General features: G+C 46.4%; 1 protein-coding gene across 2 annotated transcripts in view; it reads right to left on the bottom strand.

Moving 5' to 3' along the window:
- Positions 1-3,111, bottom strand: part of EVA1C (eva-1 homolog C) — a 34,195-nt gene extending 31,084 nt beyond the window's left edge. For both annotated transcript variants that reach the window (XM_084294147.1, XM_084294148.1), the window contains exon 1: positions 2,751-3,111. In XM_084294147.1, coding sequence (XP_084150273.1) covers positions 2,751-2,898 — 148 coding nt within the window. In that variant the 5' untranslated portion in view covers positions 2,899-3,111. The remainder of the gene's footprint in view (positions 1-2,750) is intronic.
- Between the last annotated feature and the right edge of the window lie 9,805 nt (positions 3,112-12,916).

The raw sequence follows: 12,916 nt of genomic DNA, 5'->3' as shown, positions 1-12,916 counted from the left end.
CCCACTCCAAACCTTCAGCTACCAGTAACAAACTTTGGCATACATGCTTTAAAAAATTAATCATTTAGAGAACTGCAGACCTGAGGGCAAACCTCCACTTTCAACAACCAATACAATATCCATACGTCCTGTGCTGCCACCAAGTTGCTGGAGAAGAATGGATTACGTGGATCTTTAAGTTCCGTGTCTATCAACATTGCTTTACCTCAGATACCTCCTGTTACCAAGGAGAAACTAACTTTGCTTACTGACAGAGTCCTCCTCACACGGTTAGATGGAGAACTCTGCTGCTGGAGTCCTGTTTCAGAACATTTTTGTCCCTAGGAAATACCAATTCACATACCAATTCATAAAACATTACCACACAGTGGAGAAATGTTGCCAAGAAAACAAAACACAACACAACACAACACCTTCCCATAGTTAAAAGCCAGACTGAGAAACATACAAGAACCTGCAGCTCTGTGTCCTAGGAGAGCAAGTGCAACAACAAGACCATCACGGCAACTGACCTGCAACAGCCAAGTGAAGAGATTCTACTCCCAGCCTGCCTCTTATGAAAAGGGAGGGACAAATACTGTAAAAGTTTCACTGCTTCTGCTCTGTGAAATGATCCGTAAAAAATTTTGACAGTTTACTAAATGGGGAAATAAATACAAGTCACATACTGAAAAAAAAAAAAAAACAAACACAACCTGATAATAACCCTTCACTATCCACATACACTACTCCCTGCTCTTGCTTTCCAAAATACCAGACAAATCCAAAGAGGGGTCATCTCATTCGGGCTGTTACCAGCAGCAGGTAGGTCTTGTGATTAACAGAAGGACTCCAGGCAGGTTAGAATTGCCAGCGTAATTTAATGCATACATGAAGAGAACAACAAGGATTACACGTACGGTTGCTGCAATCTGACAGCAGGCTGGGAAGGATTGCAGAAAGCTGCCAGAGTGAGAGAATGAGGAGAAAGAGTGAGGGGAAGAGAAAGAGAAGGAGAAAGAAACAGAGCTTGGGCTGTAGAGGTAGAGATCTGATGCTGGAAACACACAGAGCAGAAAAGGCAATGACCCAAGAAAGTATGCACCTGATAATCTGAGTATAAAAGCCTGCAATCTGTGAAGAGAAGGAAAAGTTTAAGTGGCTTTCCCTCCAGTTCTCTGTGCGCTCCTAACTTCCCCGTAAGAGATCAAAGGGTGCCGAACACATTCACGGTCCTGATCTCTGCTGCTTTTGCCACGACACGACGTGGAAACGTGCGGGCTGCCACCTGGGAGCTTCACCTTCAGAAAGGGTAAAGCAGGGGGGTTGGACCTGCCCCCTCCCAGCACTGTGAAAGTGTAGGATGTCGGTAAAAAACAGGGGTGCCAGGTCCCTCTCGCCACCCCTCGGGACAATCCCCAGGGAGTTGCTGTCCCTTTAAACGGGGCAGATTTGTTTCCACGCACGTTCAGCAGAGCTTATGAAAATCAAGTCGCTGTTCCTGCTGCGGGGGGGGGGGGAACAAATAAGGAAATTCAGCAACTTCAGAGGCTTGGCCCGAAGCTGCCGTTGCAGAGCTCGTTGCAATCCTTTACCAGGTATTAAGCAGGCTCGGGATGGCATCGCAGGGTGTCATCTTACATCTGACAGCTCCCGGCCTGCAGCACCTGCTGCGGTTCCCTGCTTTTGAAGTAGCTAAAAACTTCCTCCTGTGTTCTGGACGCCTTTTTTTTTTTTAAAAAAAAAAAAAGTATCCAGCACCGTTTCTGTGTTTTCTGTCATTCCGGATTATATCTCTGTTAAAAGTAAAAGGCAAATGTGAGCGGCGTTTGTTCAGGCCTGGAAGCGTCCCCAGTCGGGATTGGCAAGCGTTTTGGAATCTAATCTTTTCTACATTTTATTTACCGAATTGTCTGCATGACATTTTTAATGCTGATGTCTAGGCTGAGTTGGAGAATTATCTTTGGTCATTCTGCTTATTGGGAAAGTCCAGCGCACGATGAAATACTGAATACAGCTGTACTTCTGAAATCTGTCTTGGATAACCTTATCTGAATAACTTCATTTTAAATGTGAATGGACTTTTGTGAGAGGAACTTTCTTAGATAAACTAGAGGGATATTTTTTAACTCGGTGCCTATCTGGAAGGGAAAATCTGAACTTTTGTTTTGAGAACTACATGCAAGTCCAAAACTAACATCTAAAACCCAGCAGGTAGGCAAAAATAAAATAAAGCAAGCATTTAAACGACCTAAAAGGCTTTTATTTCTGAAAGGAATCCAAGAGGAGAACGCAGTTTATCTCAGCACGTAACTCTGGTTTTTACATTTGGTGATTGCTTCCTTAGGAATGCTCAGGCTTACGTAGCTTGACACAGTAAGAAAGTCACAGGCTGTGTTTTCCTACTGCTGAGAAAATAGATCTGGTTTCTGCAGGACCATCACCGGCCTTGTGAACTGTAGGAACGTGAACTCTGTTAGCACGTGTAACAGCACATTTGGGTTATTAATCCCATACTGACTTTGTTCCGGCTGGCTTTGGGAAAGTTCTGCTCTGCTCATTAAGGGCGAGGACACAGCACACAGCGAGCACCCTCCCGCCAGAGCCCTCGGGGACCCCTTAGCTCCCTTTTATCCCCCTCAGGGGACCGTTAGCGGGGGGTCGGGGACCGTTAGCCGGCGGTGGGCGACCGTTGGGCGCTCCCGCCCCGCCTTCCCGCCTCTCCCTCCCTCCCTCCCTCCCTCCCTCACGCCGGGGTCCCTCCCCGTTACCTGCGAAGTCTCCGAGCGCCGCCACCCCGGCGCCGCTGAGGAGGGCGCCGCTGAGGAGGAGGCGCAGCAGCAGCCGCAGGAGCAGCCGCTGCCGGCCGGGCCGTACCTGTGGGCGGCGTGGGCGCAGCCCCGCGTCCCCTCCCCTCATGGCAGCGGGAGGCGCGGCGGCAGCCCCGCCGCCTCACATGGTGCCGCCGGCGCGGCCACCACCTGGGGCTGCCCCCGGGAGCAGCAGCAGGAGGAGGAGGAGGAGGGCGGAGCAGCCCCTGAGGGAGAAGGAGAAGGGCAGGGGACAGGCTCCCCGGCGGCGCCGCGCCCGGCACTGCCCTCAGCGCGCATCGCGCGGGCCGGGCTGCCTCAGGGCCGGCGGCACCTCGCCCGCCCTCCCCCGGCTCTCCCCACCCCTCTCCGGGCAGTGCTCGGGCCCGGCGCCTCCCTCTTGGCTGCCGGGCGCCGTTCCGCCTTCACGACCCGGGCGCCTCGCTTCCCGCTGGGTTTTCACCCTTCTTCCGTGGTGTAAAATAAACTTTCCCCTTCTCCGTGTGCCCGCCTCACCCCAGCCCTTAAGACCCACGTAGCTCAGCGCAGGTGGGTTTGAAGTGGCTAGTGTTGCTTAAGGCTCTCCTTGCAAAAACATCTTCAAGTTCCTTTGAGAGGGTTCAGGTTGTTCCCTGGAGTCTGTTTGGTAAGACTGGAAAGCAAACCAGCGGGAAGGTCAAACACATTCGCTGTGTGACCTGCTAAGCCACCTGCAAAGGTAATTTGCAGCTCCTATTAAGGTACGCGAGGCTAAAGGGCAAGAGACCCTAGAAGCAGCACTGGAAATGGGCATGAAAACCTTTTCTACACTTGGGTTGTGCTCGGGTAGGCAGTGGGCAGTGGGCAGTGGGCAGGCAGGAACACCTAGCTGCCGTCAGCCTGCCGTGCACGTTCACACTCCTCTGCTTTCTCCTTGACACGGGTGAGGAGGTAAGAGATGATGGGGCCAAAGGGATGCTGTTAAACCCATTCCTCTCCTGCCCCAACTGAAGTTGGATCGCATCCAGATTTCAATTTCTTAACTTTGGCACCTCTTCCGAGAAGTTGCACTGAACTTTGACCAACTGGAACTTCATGTCTGCATCGGAATTCATTTTATTCAACCTCCCCCTCTTCACACACAGGAAAACAACAGGATTGTGTGCACAGTACATTCACCCTTCCGTAGTCCTGGTCAGATAAGAGCAAACCAGGTTTCAAACAAACCTGCCCAAGGTCAGAGACGTTCCTTCATGTTTAACTAAACTCAAATAAATGGCATAGAAGATGCTGAAAACCAGGACATGGCATCCAGAAACACAGATGGAAGAGAGGACAATAGCTCCATCAGGAGTGTGATGCTCATCCTTCCAGCTGCTTCAGGTGTGGACTGGGTTTGCCTCTGAACTGAACCAGCTACCCTGTGCCTTCTGATCATGATATCAGAAAGAAAATTGCAGGAGTCTCCTCTCTACTTCTCTCAGTTTATTTTTCCTTGATTATGCTATACCAGGGCATTTAATCTGATGCTTCTTGCAGCTTCTATCACAGGTCATTCCCACTGAAGACGGAAGCGAATGTCAGGGAAATGTAAAAAGTAGCATATATTGTTACCCCTCTGTAAGAGAAACTACCTGGGGACCATACTCAGATCTTCTAAAAAGCTGCCTAGATGACTGTGATGGACTTGTTTACCCCAACCTTGCCTCTGCCATGTCTAGCGTAGCTACATATCTCCTGTAATTTCAGCCCAGTGAAGTTAGATGACCGATGGCTGTAGGATGCCAGACCTTCGCTCCTTACACAGTCAACACAGAGATATAGATAACTTATATGCAGGCTACCTGCTACAGTTCTATCAGAAGTGTTTTACCTCCCTTTCTCTGAATTGCTCACTAATTTATGGGACGTAGCTGTCAATAATTACAACTCAATCTACTATGTGTGGCTCTGAGTAGACAGTGACAAGCACAACCAACGCAGAAAAATATATAAAACATCAAAAATCACTGAGAAACATCATCCTGTACTCATGCTTGAAAAGCTTTGAATCACAAGATCATAGAATCACAGAATCACAGAATGGGTTGGGTTGGAAGGGACCTTAAAGCCCATCCAGTCCCAACCCCCTGCCATGGGCAGGGACACCTCCCACCAGACCAGGTTGCCCAAAGCCCCATCCAGCCTGGCCTTGAGCACCTCCAGGGATGGGGCATCCACAGCTTCTCTGGGCAACCTGTTCCAGTGCTTCACCACCTTCTGAGTGAAGAATTTCCTCCTAATATCTAATCTAAATCTCCCCTCTTTTAGTTTATAATCATTCCCCTTTACCCTGTCATAATCTGCCCGAGTAAAGATCCTGCAGGGTTGTTTGCCTAATGAGAACTTGTGAATCTTCTCTTCCCAATGAGATAATACTGCCTTCTCTAGCCCTGTGGTGTTGCAAGAAAAAGACCATCTGGTGGTGCAGGATGAGCCTGGTATGCTTTGGCACTGTGCAGGTATAACCCAAACACAAAGTCAGTGTTCACGTGGAATGACTGAGCTGGGAGAGGCTCAGACTGTTGTAGGTAACCTCCAGGGAGGTGAAGCAGTCAGGGCTGAAAAACAACGAAAGGTGCAGCCTGGTGCTCCTTTGTGTAGATGCCTGCCTTATGGGGGAAAGCAACTTACAGACATTGCAGCAAACAGGAATTGAAGGTGTGCTGTCAGTGAAATGGTAAAAGGGCATTGAGTATCTTCCTTCCTTCCTTCCTTCCTTCCTTCCTTCCTTCCTTCCTTCCTTCCTTCCTTCCTTCCTTCCTTCCTTCCTTCCTTCCTTCCTTCCTTCCTTCCTTCCTTCCTTCCTTCCTTCCTTCCTTCCTTCCTTCCATCTTTCCTTTCATGAATGGGTGATACTTTGCTATTCAACACTCACCTAAAATGTGTAGTGTTTCTTGCAATCCTCACTTTTCCATTCTCATGCTTAACCGGTAAGGTGAGGTTAGAGACACCGGAGTGAAACACTACGGTAGAGAGGCAGGAGGCGTTATTTATCCTGATGTGCAGAATGTGTTTCTATGCCATAGCCATGAAAGCACTTTTTGCAAGCTGGCAATGCTCAGCAGTTGGAAGACAACATAACTAATCCAGACACGTTCAGCATGTAGAACTACAGAATCTCCCAGTCTTGGCCTTTCCTCATGAGAAACTGGAGTGAGATCCATTTTTTCCCCAAAGACAAATGAAAGATTATAAGTTATATCCAGGCTAGATAGCATTCTTGCTTCAAACAGCTTCTCTCTTTTGAACTCAGGGAGAAAAGAAATCATTTTACAGTGTCAAAAAAAAAAGCAGGAACCTTGTTGTTTCAGGGAAGTTTTGCAAGAGCAAAACAAAAATCTAAGCTCTTCATTTTTCTCCATATTATTCATTTTTCTCTGAACTTCAGCCAAACTGTCAATTTGAAACTTGTATCATGGCTTAGCAAATAAACTTACAATGTGAAATAATAGAAGAAAGTTGAGTTATGTGGCCTAAAATTTCCCTTTAGCAAAAGATAATTAAAAAAAATAAAAAAAAATCACAGGTTTATAGAACAATACCGAAATTATAGCACTTGTTGGGTTGGAATTGCTTTTAACTCAGGAAAAAAATTCACATATATAACCTTTCCTCACCATACTTTCTACCCCTTTTTCTTCTTTCCTCCCCAGTAAACTTATTGGGAGCTGATTTTTTTTTTCCTCCCTGAATAAAGTTTCCAAAAAAGTTCACTTATGCTCTCTTTGGCTTTTTTTGGGGAAAAAAAAAAAAATCTAAGTACAAAACCCCAGGATTTTCCCACATTTTTAAACGCTTTATATTCTTGCTTTCTGACAGAGATGAAATCTACAAGACAGTTCAAACAAGCAGGCTGCTCTCCTCTCTCTGTTTCTATGGAAATGAATGTCCAACCCATTAAAACAAAGCACATGCTTTACTGTAATCACTATATGGTGATTATTTAAAATAACATAGCACATTTTTCCTGATTCAACCTCTATTTCTATGGATACAAGCATGAAAATAGTGATGGAGAAGCTTTTCGTATAGTTCAACTCTAAGTGTGTTTTGGATGCTCTAACAGGGTGCCACACGTTTTGAGTTCTAACAAGGTCTTCAAGTGTGCAGTAACTTGATCTTGAGAGGATCAATTCTGCATGTTGCAGTTAAAAAACTTTTTCATGGATGCAGGTAGAAATCTGAATGAACACAGAATATGGTATTTCACCCAGCAGATTTCAAAGCACGGGAAGTATTTGCTATTTTCTGACTTCTTTTTTTTTTTTTTTTTTTTTTGATTCACCTCAGAGTTATGAGAACTAACAAGATATGAGTTTTGTGGTCATACGCTGCATCCTACATAGTCAGCTCTTGGCCTGACTTTTCATAGCACCGTAGAGAGCCTGGCCACTTCACAAAAGAGCAGTGAGACGAAGCACACAAAGTTTGTAAAACCAGTCTTTTCATGTTTCATTCCATCTGAACTCCATCTCAACTTCCTCACCGCACACAGCAGAAAGGTCACTGCTCCTCATCCTCCTTCATGCTGCCAGTCTTGTTGGCACCTCTCCTGTGCGCAGATTCTTTTTTCTAGCAGTACACCCAGCATGCTGGGCACTTGTACAGACAAGAAACGAGAGGCTTGTCCCATCCCACAGAGCTTGCTGCTGGAAACAACAAAAAAATACCTAAGCTGGAGGAAGAATAAGTGCACCAAGGAAAAGGTCCTGGCTTTGCTCTCCATGCCATCTTAAAGCATATAAGTCAGCCTTGGTCACATCCCAAAAAGGACCTTAAAATGTGGACTGGAGGACACTGCATGCCTTGCCTCTCGGTTTAGGAAGGACACTAGGACAGAGCTGCTGGGTGGACCATATTCTTGGAAATCAGCCTGTTTACTTGCAAAAATGCCTTATTATGGGTTTATGAGCCTGCCTTTCAGCTGGTTGTTGTCACTGTTTTTCCTTTAGTATGTATTTAGGCTAAGATTTTCCAAAATGACTAATGATTTTGTGTGCTTGAAATTCAAGACGGCAGCTTTTTGCAGCCACAAAATCAATGTCAAAGCACTGAAAAATTGGTGGGTTTTCCAAAAGCCTTGGAAAATCTGTTCTCAAGGTCTCTCAAGTTAGGTATGCAAAGGCATGCTAAATTGGGAGCGTTTCAGAAAATACAAGCCTTTATCAATATCTAATCAGTGAGGGTTAATGGTTTTGAGATCCAGACCTCACAGCAATTCAAACTGAACACCCCAAAATTAGAAGCAAATAACAGAAATTTGGAAATAGCATTGTAGAGTTTACGAGTGCTGGCTTTTCCTTACTGAACTGTATGGGTTCAATGGTAAATTCTGAAGAGATGCTCAGTGTCTGTGGTTACACTAACTCAGGCTACTGGTGGTTGAATATTATTCCATGAGTAGAAGGTGGTACGGCTTTCAGTGTTCATGGAAGCTATCCCTTTTGTGCCTCTGGATGCAGCTGTCCTGTAGAGCCAGGGTCCTGTTCTGTGCCTTGAACTAAAGGCTTTATTCACTTCACCCCCAGTAGATATCTGCAGCTGCTTTCAGCCTATACCTCCACTAGCTCATCCCAGCCTGCCCACTGTCCTTCCCCCTCTTCTGTCCTCCTCCTTTCTCACCCAGTCTTTCCCTCCATCCTCAGCATCTGGGCAAGCAGCCTGATTCTCAACTCATCCCGTGCCCCGGCTCAAAAGCCTGGTGCTAATGCATGCTCCGTGCTGCTGACGCCGCAGGCGAATTGGGTCCTTTGATATTGATAGGACTCTGGTGTAATGGCAGGGAAGATAAACTGTCATTAGTCAGGTTTTAAAACGCACTCATTAAGCTGTTCAGACAAGCGCTGCTGTGGTTGAAATAACTAAGAGACTGGAGAAGGAGGGATCGTTTTGTTTTTCAGCTTCAAGAGCAGAAGAAGTTGTGGTTTTACTAAATTGCTGTAACTGCTTATGCCAGAGAGGCATTGGCATTGCAACGTGGTTTCACGAGGGTTATTACCTCAGCCCAGCCTACCCACGTGGCTCCTGAGTCCGTACCCAATTGTGGGGCACTGCTCAGACCCCTTGTTTCCAAACTTCAGTAATTCCAGCTCTGTAACCTCTCTGTCTCCAAGCTCATGAGCTGGCCCTGAGTGAGGGTGGTGGGAGCGTGGGGCATGTTGCATTTGGACGTGAGATGGGGAAGAAGTGATGGTGTTGGGCTGTGCTGGGAATGTTCCCTTCCTGAGAGGCTGCGTTGAGGAAAGGGTCCTGACACCCAACCTCCTGTCAGCATCCATCATTTCTCCCTCTGTGAACCAACAGCTCAGAGCTCACAAGCTGGAAAGCAAGAAGATCTGATGAACAGCTGTTTCTCACATCAAGTTTGCAGGAACATGAATTTTGGGGAGAAAAAAAAAGAAAGAAATAAACATTTCTATGAAATAATCCTTTAAGCCATGAAAGAACATTGAGAGTTGCAGTTTTAAATGTGGTATTTGCTGAGATTCAGTTCCTCAGAATTACTTCTATGATTAATTTGTGCATCAGCTGAAGGCTGTTTATTGGAAAAAATGTGTTAAGAAACTGCTGCATTTCCTCCACGATCTGGACCAAAGTTAGTGTGGAGTAGTGAATCAGGTTGTGTGAGGTCTTCAGGTCATACCCGCACTGAGAGCAGTAGTGGTGCAGTGGTACCGTAACAGGCAGGGGCAGTTCCTGGCTCTGCTAAACCAAACATCAGTGGCTTTAAAGGTAAAATCTGGTCTGGGATTAGCATGGGCTATACTGCTCTATTTAGGTATGGGTCTATCAGCAGTCCTGCTCTACCCATAGAGATAGTCACTCATTTGTAGTGTGCAGCTGAAGGCCAGGAGATCAGGCCAAGTTTAGTGAAGGTCCACCAGGGCAGAGTTAAGAAATGATGTAAGTTCAAAACAACAAACTTAAGCTTGAGGTCTGGCATGTTGCTGAGCCATGACTAAAGGCTACAGATGGTGGGTGGGTGAGCAGGATGGGAGAGTTTATGCTGAAACCAGATGATAGACCTTCAAGAAGCTAGTGGTGAGAACCTAACAAAACGAATTTGGTCTTCAAAATTGAATGAATGAGGTTCCTAGAGTTAGGAATAAAGTTCAAGTTGGGAAGCGAAGGCAAATTGGGCAGGACTCTAGGGCTAAGGCTTGTTACACGAGATGCTGTTCAAGCCAGCACAGGCTTCAGAAGCTGGATGATGGCTGATGCAGGAAAGGGTTACTTGGCTTGATAAATTTTGTACCTGGAACTGTTCAGTAAACTTGGGCTAGAGCTAAGGTTCTTGAGAGGCATTGGGAATTATTTTTCAGACAAGCAGATGCCAAAGGGGCAATGTGTATCTTGGATATGATTACTTGTTCATCTGGCAAGAATCACGGGAGTACATTTCAATTTACCGAAAATTGGGCAGCTCAGAAATTAATACTTGAGTCATTCACTGCTTACATCTGTTAAACATGCAGGCATGCAGGCACAACAGGGCAGAGCAACGTTGTCTGAGCTTGATGTCTCATTCTGTGAGCAGGCCTCCTTGAATGGTGTTTGCCAAAAAACAGACTCCAGGGAAGAAAATTGTCATAAATATGACAGAGAAAGGAGGGGGTGCAGGCTCATCATAGTACACAACAACAACATCATGGAAGTAATCTGGTTTGAAGTGAAACAAACAGTCTTCCTCACCATCCTCATTAAAACCATAAAGTAGCTCATGGCTACTCTGGCAGTGAGGGGAGAGAAAGATTGAATATAAGTTGAAATTAAAATCATTTTTGCTAGCATTTTGTGGTAGTATTTTTGTACTAATATTCTATGAGATATGGTGTGATTATAATGATCAGACTTGAAAGTCCAAAAGCTATGAGTTACTTGGAAGCTATTAGCAATGTGGGTGCTTTGAACCCTTTAAAAACTTTTTTTTTTTTTTTTTAATATATATATTTTTTGCTTTGGTCATATTAGTTCTAGCCTTTGCTTCCATCCCCTCAAAAACAAAGCACACCCCTCTTGACAATGCTATTTATATCACACATTATACGTACATTATATGTACCCCCTCCAATTTCTGGAATTTCAAATGTATTTTTATATCTGCATATCTTCAGTTCCAGCATTGCTGGGTAGATGAAGAGCAACCGACATCATCCACCTAGACTTGTAGAAAGCATTTGATGCTGTCCTCCATTATATCCTTGTCTTTCAGTTGGAGAGGCATGGATTTGACAGATGAACTGCTCAGTGGGTAAGGAATTGGCTGGATAACTGCACTCCAAGAGCTGCAGTCAATGGCTCAATGTCCAGGTGGGGATCAGTAACAGGTGGTGTTCCTCAGGGGTCAGCGTTGGGACCAGTGCTGTTTAACATCTTTGTTGGTGACGCGGACAGTGGGATCGAATGCATCCACACCAACTTTGCTGATGACACCAAGCTGAGAAGTGCGGTCAACATGCTGGAGGGAAGGGATGCCATCCGGAGGGACCTGGGCAGAGGCCAAGTCTTGCACCTGGGTCAGAGCAATCCCAAGTACAAATACAGGCTGGGTGAAGAATGGATTGAGAGCAGCCCTGAGGAGAAGGACTTAGGGGGTGTTGGGTGATGAGAAGGTCGACATGGGCCAGCAGTGTGCTTACAGCCCAGAAAGCCAACCGTACCCTGGGCTGCATCAAAAGCAGCATGGCCAGCAGGGCGAGCAAGGTGATTGTCCCCCTCTGGTCTCATGAGACCCCACCTGGAGCCTGCATTCAGCTCTGCGGCCCCCAGCACAAGAAGGACATGGGCCTGTTAGAATGAGTCCAGAGGAGGGCCACGGGGATGATCAGAGAGCTGGAGCATCTCTCCTGTGAAACCAGGCTGGAGGAGTTGGGGTTGTTCAGCCTGGAGAAGAGAAGGCTCCGGGGAAACCTTATATTAGATATAAGGAGGAAATTCTTCACTCAGACAGTGGTGAGGCACTGGCACAGGTTGCCCAGAGAAGCTGTGGGTGCCCCATCCCTGGAGGTGCTCAAGGCCAGGCTGGATGGGGCTTTGGGCAGCCTGGTCTGGTGGGAGGTGTCCCTGCCCATGGCAGGGGGTTGGCATTAAGTGGGCTTTAAGGTCCCTTCCAACCCAAACTGTTCTGTGATTCTGTGATTTTCAAGAAAAATGCAAGGTGAAATAAAGGATTCCCACCATTCAGAACAACCCACTGATGATATTTTAAGGATTAACTGAATGCATGATTTGCTATACTGTGGTGAATTCCACGTGAAAGTGCTATCAAAACAAGCAGAGAAATAGTTGAAATCTTTTGAGTTAATATTTCAATAGTTCTGGAAATATTGTAAATGATTAACGTAATTTGAATGGGGCATGCCATAACTAGCAGCACTGAGATGCTTCTCAGCCTTTTCTACTCAGTTATTCCAAAAAAAGCCCTTGTAACTAATATCTAGCAACTCACATTTGCTTTTATTCAACCCCAATTTTTTTGAGTGCCACATTATATCTAATCTAAGGATTCCTTATACTTAATATAAGGACTCCTTTTATCACTTAGTGCTTTCTAACTTTGCTATCTTTTATTTTACCCTACCGTCTGTTCTCAAAACACTGCAGCATCTCCGATTGACATAAGGCGTTTGCCCACCCTAAGAGCTAGATACGCTGTTAATGTTGCCCTCTTCTGGACCACTCCTTTTCCACGCGGTTTTGCCAAAAAAACAGTTTTGACCAAAAAAATGATCTCACGGAAAGCCTTTAATAAGTCACGTCGCCTTTATTTGTTACTTGTCAGTAGGAGCAAAGGGTTATTCTGGTCGTTATTCCAGCTTGGTGTTCATTTTGCCTCAGTGCTGCAGCACTGTTTCAGGTGCAGCGAGTCCCACCTGCCGGCATTGCGCACCCAGCACTTTGCGGGCAAGGCTCTCCGCACTCCCACCCCGCTCCTCGGGGCACAGCCCACTGAGGGCAACCCCCCCCCCGTTCACCCCAAAGCACAACACCCCCAAAAGAGCCCTTTCTGAGGCAGCCCAGCCCGGTTCATCCCCCTTCTCCCCTCAGCTCCGGCCGCAGGAGGCCGCTTCTTCCTGCCGGGCCGCATCCGGGGCGGAGGCAGCGAC

This window comes from Netta rufina, assembly GCF_964035555.1.
Source record: "Netta rufina genome assembly, chromosome: 1".
Classification (NCBI taxonomy): Eukaryota; Metazoa; Chordata; class Aves; order Anseriformes; family Anatidae; genus Netta; species Netta rufina.
This window is presented reverse-complemented; position numbering and strand designations above follow the sequence as displayed.